General features: G+C 41.2%; 1 protein-coding gene across 1 annotated transcript in view; it reads right to left on the bottom strand.

The window, feature by feature from the left end:
- Positions 1–2,377: 2,377 nt before the first annotated feature.
- The window catches only part of SLC9A4 (solute carrier family 9 member A4), a 70,534-nt gene continuing 55,957 nt past the window's right edge, over positions 2,378–16,954 (bottom strand). The window contains exons 10-12 of the mRNA XM_058684569.1: positions 16,297–16,428; positions 14,743–14,830; positions 2,378–7,976 (exon numbers count right to left, since the gene is read on the bottom strand). Of these exons, the coding sequence (XP_058540552.1) occupies positions 7,621–7,976; positions 14,743–14,830; positions 16,297–16,428 (576 nt within the window). The 3' untranslated portion in view covers positions 2,378–7,620. The remainder of the gene's footprint in view (positions 7,977–14,742; positions 14,831–16,296; positions 16,429–16,954) is intronic.

Genomic DNA, 16,954 nt, shown 5'->3' with positions numbered 1-16,954 from the left:
TAGGTAGAGTAGATGTCTTTGCTCTTTATTTAGTGATGTGGAACTAACTGGGGAAGTTAAAGGGCTTGATCAGCATCACGTAAGTACTGAGGGAAGCAATCCAAACCTTCCAATTCTGAGATTCTGAATTCTATGTTGCTCTGTTGGAGGAAGAGGCTGTCAGGTCACCCCCCAGGCAGGTGGTAATGCCCAGCAGGAGAGCCGACTTCCGGGTGACCCGTCTCAACGTAATAATCCTGGAGTGTTCAGCAGCCCTGGAAGGACTGATTCTGTGGTGTTAAGCCAACACTTGACCACTGCTCTAAGATTTTTATATCTTACCATTTATTAGGGACACATCGATGCAGCAACATTTCCCAAGGCTTTGTTTATATCTGACATCCAAAGAGTTTATGGTCTAGAAGAGAACAGTGGGTGGTACACCAAGCCTTGCAAATAATTTATCAAATTTAAAGTTACCTTTCTGTGAATGAAAGTTTCCTGAGTCTACCCTAAATGCGAGGAAGGGTCTAATGTGATATAACCATAATCCTATCTTTTTTTCCCCCGACAAATTCATCCTACCTCTTCAAGCCATTATGAAACTTCTAGCCTGCTTGAAGGTACTCTCCAAATAACTATTTCCTTTCATCCTGCCTGGAAGAATTCCTGCCAACTCACCGTAGATGTCTTTTCCTTTTCAAATATTCATTTTCGTTCTTGCAATGGGTGTCCAGATATTTTTAACAAGAGCTGCCCGGAGCCCCGCGTGTCACAGAGTGACACTGCAGAAATTCCAGCTGTATTGTCTAAATTCAGAACTTGAAATTCAGCTCCAGGGGCGTGGGTGGAGTACAGCAACCATTGTTTGCTAAGCCTCGTGCTCTCACGACTGCTGGTTTGGACTGCCCTGCTCTGTGTGCCTTTCCCGTGGGCGTGGGCGTAGCCCTGGTGAGGACCTGTCCTTTGTCCTCCTGTTTTAAGACTATCTCTATTTTGGAGGACAGAACATTTATCCTCCCTTTCCTTTTTCAGACTGGTGTTTTTACGTCTGCATTCGTAACGCTGGGACATCCCCCCCTGCCCATACACACAACCCCTTTGGAAGATGGCACAGCGAGATAATAGGGCTGCCTCCTGAGCCAGGTCTAGGACAAGCACAAACTCCAAACAAGGGCAGCCTTCGCCGGTGAAACAATACACCAGTGAAACCCAGAGTCCAAGTTTCACTCGCTCTTAGTTACCCAGAGAAATTCCTGTGAGGAAACAAAATAAATGAACCACTGTGGGGTCCTTCCTTCCTTTTCCACGGGTCCAGGGCCACGGTGCTAGGTGACCCCTTATTTTGAAAGTTTCTATGTGGCTCGATTTCTACTATTTTCTTTCGTTCAAAGATAAAGTCCAATAGGAATAAAAATATTGGAATTATAAAAATCAGCTAAAGGATAATTCGCGTTCTCCTGTCATTAGACTTAATCTAAGATACAGACTCCCGGAAGCAACGATTTGGCCACAGGCACTGTTAGCTTCAATTAGCATTTGAACAGCAAGCCAAACAGCAAGGAAACTTGTGGTTGTGGAAGCAGTGCGTAAACAAGACCAGAACGATTACCTGATATAGTGAAGTGACCTTAAGAATGCAAATGATGGTGGCCAACAGCGAATTCATTTTTTAGGTTACTCAGTGTTTTAGGTTACCCAATGCTGTTGCAAGCTATGAAGGTGCTACTATAGTTTAATGGATAAAATTAGTGCCTCTGGGGGGCACCTGGGCGGCTCAGTCGGTTAAGCCTCCGACTTCAGCTCAGGTCATGGTTCGTGATTTCGAGCCCCGTGTCGGGCTTTGTGCTGACAGCTCAGAGCCTGGAGCCTGCTTCAGAGTCTGTGTCTCCCTCTCTCTCTCAAAAATAAATAAACATAAAAAAAAAAAAATTAGTGGCTTTGGAGTCAAACAGCTCTAAATGCCATTTGTGTCTTTGATGAACACTTGGATCAGCTGTGTGCCCTTGATGAAAGAAAGCTTTTCTGACACTCTGTTTCTTCACCTGTAAAATGGGGATAATAATCATATTACTTATTTCATAAGACTGTTATGAGAATTAAATTTTTTAAAATGTATCTGAAAAGTTCCTAGTAAAAGCCAGACACATAATTCGTTTCCAATCAATGGTATGCTTACCAAGCATATACGTACCTCTTTAACTACTAAAGTTGTTTAGCAGTTTAACAGTAGTTGGTCATTCTCCCAACCCCTTCCCACCCTCTCAGTGGGTTGCTGGTTTGTATTTCCATTGTGGGTAAGCAGCATGTGGAGATTGCTTGGTTGGGACCTCATTTGGGAATCAAGAACAAAGTTCTTTGGAAACAACTTATAATTGATATTCAAAAAAGCTCAATGTAAAATCAGACACAAAACATTTTAATTGTTATCAGAAAACAATCTTAATGCCAAGAATGATCAATTCTTCTCATGATATAATCATCCTTTAAGTTTGTAAAAACAGATTTTCAAACACATCACCTTCCACTGTATTTATTTGTCCATTTTAAAGCCAAGTTCTTTTTTGGTAGGATGAAGGTCCTCTGTTTCTTTCCATTGCATCTTTCCCCAGTGAGAAAAAGTTAAATTCTTAATTCTCCTCAGGGAGAAAGTTTAGGTCAATGGTTACAAACCAAATAGACCTGGTTCCCAAGGTCTTTGTTGGAAGCAGGGAGACCTTGGACCTGTTACTCGATCTCTCTGAACCTTCTTTTAAGATGGGACGACACTGCATCTATGTAGGCAAAGTACTTTGAATACTGCCTGAAATATAGTAAGCACTCTATGAATATTGGCTATTATTACTGTTCTATTCAAGACTGATCTCTTAGAACACAGGGTATATACCTTGATTTTAGGACCACCCATTTTAATTCAAGATCTGTATCACTATGTCTGGAAACAGAGTAGTGACTGTCTTGGTTCAGTTTACAACGTGGCTCATATTACTTTGTTGAATAAGCCCTAACCGGAAGAAGGCTGAGCAATGGAAATTTCGATTTCAAACCCATCATACTCACTTTGAGCACCCTTGGCTCAGAAGCTGGTTAGACTCTCAGAAAGAAAAAGAATTTATTCAATCAAATATTGTGCGCAGAGAAACAACATATCACTTGTTAATTACAGAAGTGACTAGCGCTGATCCAGGCATCTCTTTTATTCCCCTCGGCTTATGGCCCAATTAACAATTAGCAGTGACTGATGTCCTAAAAGGAAGCTTTCTGTCTGCACTACTGGCTTTTCTCAGGAGGAGTTACAAATAGGATACTTGACAGAGTTTAGTCATGAAAAAAAAAAAAAAAATTAAAACTACAAGAAACCACCTGTATTACTCATACATGAAATATATTTGCAAAAATTCTAGATAACACCAACACACTCACTGACTTTATTTATAAAGAAAAAAACAAAACAACTACTCTCCCTAATTTCAGGAAGTTATCAAATGTAATAGAAACTACTTTTTTCCATGCTGAAAATCCTTAAACACTTATTTAACTAGTTAATATTTATAAGTTAAAATAATCACTCTTTTGCAGAGGAGGTCTCTTATGGAAAAGACTCCAAGCTGAGGAATTAAACCGCATTGAATGTTTCCCCGACAAAGAGCAATTTTCCCTTTTTTCACAGGGTGCCTGTCATGATAAACAGAGGTAGGTCTTCTAAATTCACTGTCTCTTTGAGGATGAACCATGATTTGGATTGGACACCATGGTAACCATCCTCCAAACAAGAAAACACAATAATTTTGAGGTAATGACAAAAAAATTCAATAAGCTTTGCCGGAAAACCATGAATCCATATCCAGATCTGATCTCTGGTTTTGCTATTGATTGATGGATAGCCCCAAATATCCTCTATAATGTCATTCAAACTACTTCTCAGAAAAGTCTCAGGTGTCCATTATTTATACCTCTTTATGTAATTAATTGAATGTATGTCCTCTGTCATGAGTACATACATTTTGGCCTAAATTAGTATAGCTGTTAGTGATCAAGCTCTTCCTACAAAACAAGCACTAAGCTAAGAATTTTACAAATACTATCTCATTTAACCCTCATGATCATTCTCTGAGGTAGATAAGATTATCACCTTATTTATCAATCAGTACATTTCAGCTTAGGGAAGATAACCAGGCTGCCCACAGCCCCACAGCTAAAAGTGGTCTGACTTCAGAGCCTGAGCTCTGAACTACACTGATTTAAAAATCGAAATGATCTCAGTGGCAGGCATCCAGATAGGCAAGGAAGTCTTCTAGAAGCTTCCCTGCAGGCTGAAACCAAAATGGTAGGCTAAAGAGCCTAGCAGTAGTAGTCACTTCTTACATAGAGGAATGATAATTCTATCACTGAATTCCGGTGGCATTTCCAGACCTACTTCCCATGGCCCTTTAACTTTTTCTAAGAAGAGAAGCACAAAAGTATATGGCCTTCACGAAAGAGAGGGAAAAGCATGGGGGGAAGCATGACAAAGTGTCTGGAATGTCATCACCACTCTGCCATGGCGCATTCCTATCTACAGCCAACGTTTGTTTCTCTGGTAGGAGGCTGATAAAGACCGGGGAGGTCCCATGGCATCACGTCAGGTTTGGGCAGGGTGAATAAACATATCTGCCACATCCCAAACACCAGCAAACATGTAGAAAACCTTTCAGGTAGAAAGCTGCCATATAGGATACATGAAAGGAAATGCGACTTTACCCCATTTCAGAAGTTACTGAAACCTAAAGACCACTGAGGCACACAATAGGAGCACGTTTGAGAAAGGAAGAAAAAAAAGAAAAAGAAAAAAAGAAAAAAAACTTATGGAGGGAAGACAGGATTCTGTGGGTTGTGTGTTGGCTTCTCCGAGGTTGAAGATAAGAGGGCAAACTGCGAGGCTCAGTGGACCAGCGGCCAGGCCCAGGAGAGCCCCTCTGAGGGACTCCAACCTCTCCCCGAGCTGAGTCGGGAGTAAGCAGCAGAGCTCCCTCAACACTCCAGAGGGAACTTTCTCTGCTGCACGGCCCGGTGCCTGTTGGAAAAACTCATGATGTGAAACTGATACCCAAGAGCATTCTTGGGGCACCTATCACACGCTCAACCAAACCCCAGCGTGGGCTGTCGCCAGGAAATGAAGATCAGATCACACTGCATTTTGAAACAATCCTGGGTGACTAAGCAAAGAGGCCATGTCCACCATGAGCTCTCCAAGCTACCAGAGCCACCAGGACCACAAGGGCCCTCAACCTACCATACATTTCAGGAAGGCGTTCCAGGGCCAATTTCTAGACTCAGGCAGCAAGGGCCAGACACTGTCTACATGAACAGACGGCTTCGGGGCAAATGACTCATTTTGGCTTCTACCAATTAAAAGGGCAAGTTCCCTTCTATTCACTAAGTCTCACCATCCCTCTCCCACAGGGCACCAGCATCTCAGAGAAAAACAGAAGGATCAGATAAATTCCACTAATCCTTAGACTTTGCTGTCTGCTCTGGGAAGGGGCCTTCACAGTTTGGATTTCTTTTGTTATATGGAGAATCCAGCAAGGAATACAGTGTTCTCTACCTCTCAGGAATTGGCTTTGCATATGGCTTTGTAAAGGTGATTTCTGACGCCCCCGTTCTGTCGCTGTATCTTCATCTATAGTGTGAGGATAATGACTCCATGACTCCCTCTCATGGGTCATAAGGTTTTTCCGTTGCTTTGCCTGCTTGTTTGTTTAAGCAATAATGGGAAAACAAAAACGAAAAACAAAAACAAGAAACAAAAAACCAAACCCAGAGATCCCTGAGTTTTATAAATGCTTCTGTCCCTTTGGGCGGATTACTACTATCTGGTAGTAGATAATTTAAAACATTGAGACAATTTAGAAGCAGGCTTATATTTCAGATTCAGAAGAAGAGAAACAAGTGGGCTCTTTTGATTGGCATTTCTACCACTGCAGCAGTGACCACTGGCAGTTAAATGCCCTTCACAAAATATAAGTCCAGGGAAGGCCGTATATCCTTTGTCAGGCAATGGTGTCCACGGATTACACTAGAGAATAAGCCCACAACCCTTTAAACCCCTGAAGCTGCACCAGCCAGTTTCTCAACACCTCATCTTTGTAACCTGGAGAATAAGAACGTCTGACCATATCTTCTCCGACCTCCTTTTCAGCTGTAACAAAAGGGCATTGTTGCCCCAACATTTGTAGATGATCTACCATGAACAAGGCACTGTAACAACTAAGACAAAAAATGGATAAAAGCCAAAAAAAAAAAAAAAAAACCGCAAAAAACAAAAAACAAAACTTGAAAAAGGGTAAGGCCAAGAGATAAGAAACACAACTGATGAATGGATAAAGTTTAAAATGGACAGACTATCCTCCCTGTCCTGCAGACCTGGGTAGTTACACACACGTGTATAAGGGTAATTACCAGAGAAGTTCTGTGACACACCCAGTGCGGTGTGGGCACAGCCAGGAGGAAGGGGATCACTTCATTGCTTCTGATTAAGGGGATCAAAGCCAGTCTAGGCAGCCAGGTGCATTGGAAAACAACCTTTAAAGATGCATGGGATTGAATCAGTTGGGGATGGCTAGAGAAGTCAAAAATAGTAATGATAAAGGACATTATGGTTAATTGTTATAGATCAGCCATTTGGCACAATAAATAGCACTTAATAAATATGTGTTCATCTATAGGTGGCCACCAGAGAGAAAAGAGGAAGAGAGGGAAAGAAGGGAAGAAAGATAAAGTCATCTAGCAAAGTCAGTGAGCTGGAGTGTGAGAGGTTCAAGGTCAAGTCTGGGGGAATGATTTACTTTCCTGATGGAAATTAAACTGGGAAAGAGTTTCAAACTCTAGGGCACAGTACCGCAGCCTACAAATGCACATGTAATAAATACCTGTTGTTCGTGTCGTTGCTATTACATCCTGTTTATGGCTATTTTGTTTTTAAAATAAATATTCCAGTTATAAAATAGATTACAAGTCCATTGTTCACAAATTAATCCACTACTACATATCACATCTATCTATTATTGCTACTGATTAAATATAGCATTGTTATGGCAAATTTTACCTTTTCCCAGAAAAATAATTATCACATAGTGCATATCAAAATCAAAACTGAATACATTCTCTTGGGAGGGAGAACAACCAGCTTGTGAAAGCAGCAACTCGCCACATGACCTTGGGAAGGGTGTCCTTAGGTCCTTATTTGTAAACACACAGGGTTGGGCCAGATGATTTCCCAGGCCTTTCCCAGTTATAACTTGATTATAAGCTGCACAGGCATACAGTTAAGGTGAATTACTGACCAATCATACTTGTATCACAATACAGTTCATGGATCACAGACTTTTAGGAATTTTAGTAAGAATTCCTGTGATGATTAATATTTATCACCCTTGGGGACTTCATCTACAAAGTACACCAGCTAAGAATACAGCAGAGCCTGCAAGTTTGTTCCACGTTTTTCTCCAAAAAAATCTCCGTGCCCCTTATAGATGTATGGCTCAGAGGCTCCAAAAAATAAACTCAGTAGCCCTCTTCGTAACTCAGAAACTCCTTCTTCCACAACAATAGGAAGATGGACTCTTGAAATACATGGAGACTACTGTGTGGATGATGAAACTATTTTCTTTGGAGCAAAGGACTGTGGGACCTGTGATGTTGCCTAGTGGGTCTGTGCTCCCCTGACCATCTGGATCTGACTGCTGAGGTCTCCTCTCCACTCTCCTCTCCAGATTCAAACTCCTCATCTACCGCGTGGAACAGCGGTTTGGGCCGTAGCGCCTCCCTTCTGCCTCTGCCATCATGCTCTTCTTGGCTGGTGTTTCTCTGATAACCGAAGTGGGATGATTTCCCTCCTCTGGGTAAGCTCTTCATTGGGATGATCTCTGGCGTCAGCCGTCTTTCCTGAAGTATCCCTGCTCGAGAGTGTGCTTTGAACATGATGGGTGGGAGTTCTGAATCGCTGCTGTCATTGTCTAGGAAAATACGACAAGAGGAGGAAAGAACACAACTTAAGATCAGAGAGAAGACTTCATATCTGCATGGCAAGAACTCAGAGTGAAGAAGAGTCCTTCTTGATGTTCTAACTCTTGCATTCACCTGGCTGATCTTCTCTGCCCCAACGAGGGCACCCAATAGAAGCCCTGTTATGGGCCATGTTATAAATAAATAGAAATGCCTGGAAACCTGTGTATTGGGCTAGACTCCTGCAGGTAAGTAAGAGAGGTTTTGTTTTGTTTTTTTTTTTACAAAAGCAGACCAAGTGGCCAGTAGGCGCAAAGATGCATTGCACTGTCAAAGACCAACACTAAACCGAAGGTTCCATGGTTAACAATGATATGAAAATTTTTTTTTTTAATTTTTTTTTTCAACGTTTTTTATTTATTTTTTTTGGGACAGAGAGAGACAGAGCATGAACGGGGGAGGGGCAGAGAGAGAGGGAGACACAGAGTCGGAAACAGGCTCCAGGCTCCGAGCCATCGGCCCAGAGCCTGACGCGGGGCTCAAACTCACGGACCGCGAGATCGTGACCTGGCTGAAGTCGGACGCTTAACCGACTGCGCCACCCAGGCGCCCCTGAAAATTTTTTTTAAGTTTATTTATTTATTTCGAGAGAGAGAGAGAGAGAGAGAGAGAGAGAGTGAGAGATCGAGCAGGGGCAGGGGCAGGGAGAGAGAGAATCCCAACCAGGCTCTGCACTGTCAGCATGGAGGCTCAAACCCATGAACCGTGAGATCATGATCTGAGCCCAAACCAAGAGACAGCCACCTAACCAACTGAGCCACCCATGAGCTTCTAAACGGTTGGTTTGTTTTTTAATCAGTGCTTACCAGAAAGCATGAGATCTGAGTTTCATCCCTTTGACCTTGAAATAGCCAATCGTGGAACAGGGAGAGGAGAGAGCCACAGCAGAGAGTCATGTGTGGCAAAACAAGAGTGATTAGATGTCCTCCTTTCAAGGGAGGTAAAAGGGTGCACAGTTTTTCACTGGCACGTGACAGCAACGACAGTGGTAGGAATGTCCATGTATTGAGAACTCACCATGCACCTGCCATTGTGCTAACCATTTTACATCTGTTGTGCCATTTAGTCCTTATCGTAATCCTTGGAGACGAGTGAAATTAGCATCCTTATTTCAGAGGTAAAGCGGCTGAGGTTTCGAGATGTTAAATGACTTTCAGTATCACACAGTGAAGAAGATGGGACTGCAGTGTGCACAGAGTCTGTCCCACTGTGCATCTGCTCTCTGCCAGGCTGTGCCTGGCTCCCTGATACATGCCCTATGCGGGTCGGAAGGGTACACCAAGAGCGGAGGGAAGCCATTGGGTATCTACATGACATCCCCTCTCCGATGACCTTCTGAAAGGCCTCCTGGATGCCTAGGACATTGCCTTTTCCCTATTTCCCTGTGCACACATCTTCAAGGGAGTATTTTTCACAAATCTCTTTTATTCTCATTTCCTCAAGTTGTAACCTTATAAACTTGTCTTTCCTTTAAATATTCTCTCCAGACTCTAAGTATTTTAAGAACTTTAAATCTGAAAGCAGGGCTCTTTGTCCCACTCTCCATTCCCTCCTAAAAAACAAAACACAACACAAAAGAAGAACCCCACAGTAATATGCTCAGAGGTTTACACATGACAAAAGGTATTTAGTCATCAGAAAAATTTAAAAAAACCTGTTCGATGATGTTTTTCTAAATGTGATCGAATTATCCTGAGAAGGTAGCCTGGAAGTTGAGGGGGATAGGGGACAGGAATCAACTGATTTGAATTTAAAAAAAAAAATAGTTAAGTGTATTTGTCCATTTTTTTTATTACTTCCCTTTAATTTGTGCTCTACCATCTGGCCTGGAACACGAGTTCCTCTTGATTCTTTGCTGCTTGGAATATTACTTAAGAAAACAATGGCCTGGATGCTTCTGCCCTCAAGAGCAGTCCTTTGGCTCGCTTTCCTCTGCCCTGTCCTGGTTTCCAACCCCTCCTTCTGAGTGTATGCTCCCCTCAGCCCAAAGATCATAGCCGATGTTTCCTGACCACCTCTGCTTATTGAAAAGTGGCTTCCAAGCACTCCGAAGGGTCTTGAGCAGGTGACTTGCAAGATTCCGCTCATCTCAAGTCAGTAGATCTGTCCAAAAGGGGAGGAAGAGGGCAGCTGAAAGTGGAAGAGGAAGGAGGAAGAGTGGGGGCTGGGCTCTGTCCCAACTGCACAACCTCCCGCAGGTCAGCACTCAGGCCGGCAGTTCCAGGGAGAGATCAAGGGAGACCTTGCCGCAAAATCTGAATATCTGTTATTTTATCTTGCATTTTAACATTTGGACTTGGGCACCCGGGGGCAAGGTGAAGGAGAAGCGGAACAGTGCTTCTGCATAGGGCAAGGCAGAGCCTGATACCCAGGGGTTGACACTGGACCACCTCATACAATGTGTGCTCTTTAGAGACCCGGATCTGGGGTACAGCCCCCTCTCTTGCCTCTCCTCATGGTTTTGTTTTAATTCTGTTTAATAATGGTAATTTAAAATTTCCCGTTTTAATCTTTTCCCCCCATTGTAACCATTTTGGAGCGTACAGTTCTGTGGCATTAAGTACATTCACATAGTTTTGCAGCCAATACCACCGTCTTCATTTTTTCCCAATCCACATGGATTGTAAGCTGTCTCAGAGCAGAGGAGGGGTGTCTAGGAAGGCCATCTCTAGTCATAACTCCAAGTGAGCCTCGGCTCCTTGAAAAGAGCATTGGAAGAGTATGTGGAGCCCCAGACATTTAGAGTAAGGAATGCTCCAACACTGGAGAGCAGGGGACAGTGAGGAAGGCAAATGCTCCCCAAGTCACAGCCTGGTTAGTCAGGGACTGCCTGCTGGATGCCAACACTCCCTCCGTGTCCTCCCCTAGAGGCCCTCTGGCCATTCCTTGGCTTGTCCAGGTGCAGAAAGACTTCAAATTTGGGGAGAATGTGGATTCAAATAATTGTGCCCGGAGACACGTTGAGAACTATCTCAGTCTAACCCTGATTATTATAATTCTTGAAAACTTATTAGGGATAAGTGATCAAATAAGTGCCACTTTGAAAGGATGTACGCACCCCTATGTTTACTGCAACATTATTTACAATAGCCAAACTATGGAAGCAGCCCAAGTGACCATCGATTGATGAATGGATAAAGAAGATGTGGTGTATATACACGCAATGGAATATTCAAATCCTTTATGATTCGCTTGTATGTGGAAATTGAGAAACAAAACAAATTAACAAAGGAAAAAGAGACAGAGAAACCAAGAAGCAGGCTCTTAGTTATAGAGAACAAACTGATGGGTACCAGAAGGGAGGTGGGTGGAAGAATGGGTGAAAAAGATTAAGAGTACACATATCTTAAAGAGCACTGAGTCATGTATAGACTTATTGAATCACTATATCATGCACTTGAAACTAATAATAGTGTATGTTAGTTATACTGGAATTAAAATTAAAAACTTAATGAAATAAAAAATTAAGTTTGACTTCATTACTTACCCTTCTCATATCTCTAGGTGAACAACTATTTAAAAAAAAATTTTTTTTTAATCTTTATTATTTATTTTTGAGAGAGAGACAGCGTGTGAGCAGGGGAGGACCACAGAGAGAGGGAGACACAGAATCTGAAGCAGGCTCCAGGCTCTGAGATGTCAGCACAGATCCCGACGCGGGGCTCGAACCCATGAACCGTGAGATCATGACCTGAGCCGAAGTCGGATGCTTAACCGACTGAGCCACCCAGGCACCCCAGTTAACAACTATTTTTTGATAACCTAATAAAATTTTGAACCAGTTATGCACAGTTGAAAGAAAAAAGTGCATTGGGACTAAGACTTCATTCCATGCCTAGTTTAATTCATGTAGAACCAACATTTCTGAAGTGTTGTCTTTTCTTTCCAAGAACACCTCTATCTACCCATGTCAAGCCTTCTTTGATGTTCTTCAATAGTATTAATTGTCAATGGCTAATATTTCTTGCATATTTACTTGGTTCCAGGCACTGTTCTAAGAGTTTTGCATGCATTGCCTGGCTTCAGCTTGAAACAGAACTGTTGTATGTGGGAGGTACCAATATTCACCCCTTTACAGAGAGGAAATGGAGAAGTGGACTTTTATGTTTTCTTCATATAAGTCCTATATATATTTTCCTAGGGTTTTATTATGTTTACAGAAAATAAGAGTGAGATGTCTTTTAAGGCATCTATCTGAAGAATAGAATCCTTTGACCTAGTCATTTGATGAGTAACGTAAACACATTTCCAAATGTTAAACAACCTCCACTTCTGGAATAAATCCCACTTTGTAAGGTGTAGTATTTCTTTAATGTCCTGCCATATTGTATTTATAATGCTTTATTTAAGATTTGCACATGTGTGCTCATGTGAGTTTGCTATGTGGTAATCTCCTGCTACGGGAGCATGTGATATTGAAACGACATCATAAGAAATGACCATGAGAATTTCATATTTCCTATTCATTCAAACAATGTAAATAGCAACAGATTACTTGTAGCAGGAAGGTTTTTAGAAATTAATTATTATAAACCCTACAACGGTGCTCTTTTGTTTGTTCGTTTGCTTTGGTTTGTGGATTAGCTCTTTTATGACATAAAATGACACTAGTTCCAAGAGTGTGATCTAGGAATAGATGGCTAGATCAATGAAACACAACTGAGAGTCCAAAACTCTCTCAAGATAAATGACTGTAGCACAGCAAAGGTAGCATCTCCTCTTGGAGGAAAAGATGGGTTTGGGACAGGTGCATGGCCACTGAAAAACAATCTGAAGTGTGTGTGTGTCTAAATCTATGCAAAGAGAAGTCTCAGAGGGTTTGAGATATAAAGGGGATAATTAAACTATTAAAGTTCTAGGGAAAAACATTGAGTAAATCGTATTTTAATTTTTCTGTGGAAGACTGAGCAGACTTGACTAATCAGAATGTATATCTGATGGCAAGTATATCTAAAAACTAAAAGATAAATGTGAAACTGGAAGAGAAACCATTAGCAAAAAATATGAGACAATGGATGATATCCTTGTTATACAGTGTTCTTCCAGTTCATTGTAAGAAAACAAACAACGGAATAGACAAAAAAAAAAAAAAAAAAAAAAAAAAAAAAAAAAAAAAAGTGGCCAAAGGCAGAAACAGAAACTTCCCAAGAAGTAATAAATAGTTGCTTCCAAGAATGTGAACGATGTTCAACCTCACTAAAAATCAGACTCAGATTAAAATTAATATGATATACAAATGTTATCTTATTCCATCATAGATTACTCAGAAGTTTGACAATAGCCCAGTGATGGTTAAAATGACTGAAAGCAACCTTTCTCACAGACTGTTGTGAGAGTAAATTTAAATGTATTTCATTTTTGACCCCCAAATCTTGGTTCCAAGAAAACGCACTAAGGGAATAATTGATTATTTGTGCAAAAATCACAAAGTGATTCACAAGTGAGCCAAGGTGCTTATTAAATAAATATCATTGCTTACCTTCTATAAAAAGTCATAATACCTTAATATTTGTTAATAAGCATTTAGCGAAATAAGCTAGGATTATTTTATATAATTAGCTATTATTCAATCATAAAAGTGATTATTAACATTATATATATTGACATGGAAATATGTCCACAGTAGATGGTTGAATAAACTAGACAATTTATAAAAATTCCAAAACAATGACGATACTATGATTTTGATGATGCTGGGTTTTTTTTTTTCTTTCTTATATCAGATACAGGTGGGATAGGGATTAGGATAGTGCAGAGAGAATTATAGAAGAATGTTTACCAAAATGTTCTATAGTAATTATATCTTGGTATTGGGGTTTCACGTGCTTTTAATTTTCTTATTTTATGCTTTTTATCTACTGATTAGTTTTTATTTTATATCTAATATTAGTTTTTTTTATTTTATTTTATTTTATATCTACTGATTTAGTTTTTATTTTATTTTATTAGTTTTTAATTTTATTTTTACATTTTTAAATCAGAAGTAAATAAAATTCCATTTTAAAGAATAATTATATTCACTCTTCAAAGATTTAATTCCAAAATCCTGAGTTTAGTTTATTTGAATTTCCAATGTGTTTTTGTCTTAAAAATTTGAAAAAATAGATAATATGGCATATGATATATTACATATCACCTTTTGCTAATGGAAAAATTATTTTATATATACATTTGAAAAATAATAATGGCTTTTACTAGAACAAAAGGCAGTTTCAATAAATCTAAGAATTCTACGTAAGAATTAGATATTAAATTGGAAACATTTAATCAGTAAATTTGGTAAATCATTTTATTTATTTATTTATGAAATCATTTTAGTAAAATCTAACCAACTTTGGAGAATCTTGCTAACTTTTAAACCTTGGGTGAACCCCAAATATTTCGAAAAAGTGCCCATTTTACATCAGCAAATTATGACCCCTAAGCTATACCCAGCCTGTGCCTCTTTTCCTATGGCCTGTGAGCTAAGAATAGTTGCTACATTTTTAAACGGCTGAAAAAAAATTAAAAGAATATATTATGTCAGGGAAAAATTACGTGAAATTCAAATTTCAATGTTCATACATCAAGTTCTGAATTAGATTTAATGAAAACGTTGTTTTCTCTTTTTCTTGTCATATAAGTACCTACAAGATATTCTCAGGTTTGCCTTTTGGCCCACAAGCCCCCAAATATCTGCCCTCTGATAGAAGAAGAAGAGCCAGGCAGGCAGATTACCTGTGAGTTCAGCAACCCTCGTGTCTCTTCCTGCCGGCTGAGGGTGGCCATAGGGAAAGGAGAGGTAACGAATGTTTTTGGTACCAGCCTGTGGGCAGCAAGTGGAAAGAAAAAGCAGAATTAGGCCTGTGGTCCTGAGTGTCACGTGGAAAACAAAGTAACGGGTGCAGACTCACACCGGGCACCTCATTTGGATCACAGGTTCTCCTGTACTCCTATTACTCTGGTTTAAACAACATAGAATGCTATAGCCTTCAATATGTGTTTCCTTCCCCTCTCATGATCAAAGAGACAATTATGAACCCCTCAAAGGGACTTTTTGTTTTGAGAAAAGCATTTAGTTTTTAAATTTTTTTTTTTATTTTTTAGTTTACATGTTTATTTTTTTAGGGCAAGAGAAAGAGAGAGGGAGAGACAGAATCCCAAGCAGGCTCTGCCCCATCAATGCAGAGCCCGATGTGGAGCTCGAACCCACAGACCACGAGATCACGACCTGAGCCGAAAAGACGCTTAAGCGACTGAGCCACCCAGGCCCCCAAGCATTTGTTTTTTAATAAGGAAGACAGAATTATGGATTGTTGACATATATATTTTTACAGGAAAAAAAAAAGTCCATGGTCAGGAGATGGTCTGCGTTCTATTCACTGATAACGGGGATAATTATAATTAAGGGGGATAAGCCAATTAGCCTTTTTGTGTGAGTTTCACTGTCTAGAAAAAGGGGATAAAATGCCTATGCTACACTGTTCACAGGAATAGTTTGAGGACAAAGTAAAACACTAGAGAGCACTTTTATTCTTTGAAAACACAATATGAATGCTATGCCATGATATTGTTAATAATTTCCCAGGTACCTTTTAATGTGACCCAGTCAGATGCATACCTGAGGTAGGCTTTACTACAAGATCACAGGTCGACTATTTAGTTTGATTTTATTTTGAAAATAACAAATCGCAAAACTAAAATGTTTGAACAAGGCCACTTAACCCATCTCCTCTGGTGGTTGTTTACTATTATTACTATCGGCATCGTTATTATTACATTTGAGCCACTGAGGTTAGGGTAGAAATTAGAATCTGCTCCAGACCTACCCTTCGTCCAGACGTTCCAGTGAGATTGGTGGGATATGGCCTCAAAGAGAATAGTTCAGATGCACAGTGGGTGATACGAAACATGAGGCCCACGCGTCTTGGCAAGAACATATTCTTCCCTATATCTTCCTGGGAGAGAAGTAAGCTTCCTAGAGCCCGGTGCCCCAGTCCAGGGAGGTTTCCCTGGACTGCTCAGTACCTGGCCGCCATGGCATCCGGTCTAGACGCACAGTCCAGTGAGCGTGTTCCAGTCACTGACCCATCCTGGAGGCTCAACCTGACCAACCAACCCCGAGGCTCTGGCCCCAGAGGCAGGTTGTCTAGTGTCCGACAGCCTCTTAGTTTTGTATTCCTCTGGCCACAAGGTGGTGGTTTTGTCTCACTGCCACTGGCAGTCACCCGAGGAGGAGGCCCTGTGAGGGGCTGGCCCAGCTCCCAGAGCGATTCTACAGACCCCACTTACCGGCTTTCCCCATGGCAGGCTGTGGCCTTTCCTCATCCTCTCCCTTAAGGTATTCTGGCGGCGGATCAGAATCTCTTTAGCCTGCTTCTCGCTCGTTTGGGGTTTGAGGTTGTATTTGTTGTAGGACAAGGTCTGCAGAGAGAAGGGCATGTCAAATACATAAGGACATCTGCGTACAACCTTCAGCTTTAGGAGGCCATGGAAATGTCGCAGAATAAGATGACCCAAAAAAGAAGACACTGAAGATGCCACCTGAGCATCTTCAATTACAGAGGAGCGAGCTGTGGCCCCGAGAAGAAAGGTCTGTGACCAAGGCCACCCCCATCAGGACGGAACTGTGGTTGGAGCCTGTGCTTTCCCAGCTCGCGGAGCATTGTCCACCTGCACTGCCCCTCTGGTGTCCTTGCAGGAGTCCCGCCCCGACGGGCTCATGGACTTTGGCTGCTCCATACCCACCCTCTTTCGCAGGTTGTGTTCTTTATGCTCGGACGGTGGTGTCTGCGTGTTTGGATCAAAGGAATCAGAAAAATGTCAAAACTCCATTGGAAATCTCATTAAGGTTGCTATTCTTAAATTTTGCCGATGGAAGATGCATTCAAGATGTCAGCCAATGACTATCACCATTACCAGTTCAGAAAGGAAGAGGTCTTTTAACCAA

This window comes from Neofelis nebulosa, chromosome 9 (genome assembly GCF_028018385.1).
Source record: "Neofelis nebulosa isolate mNeoNeb1 chromosome 9, mNeoNeb1.pri, whole genome shotgun sequence".
Taxonomy (NCBI): Eukaryota; Metazoa; Chordata; class Mammalia; order Carnivora; family Felidae; genus Neofelis; species Neofelis nebulosa.
Note: the sequence above shows the minus strand (reverse complement) of the source record. Positions and strands in the feature narration are given on the sequence as shown.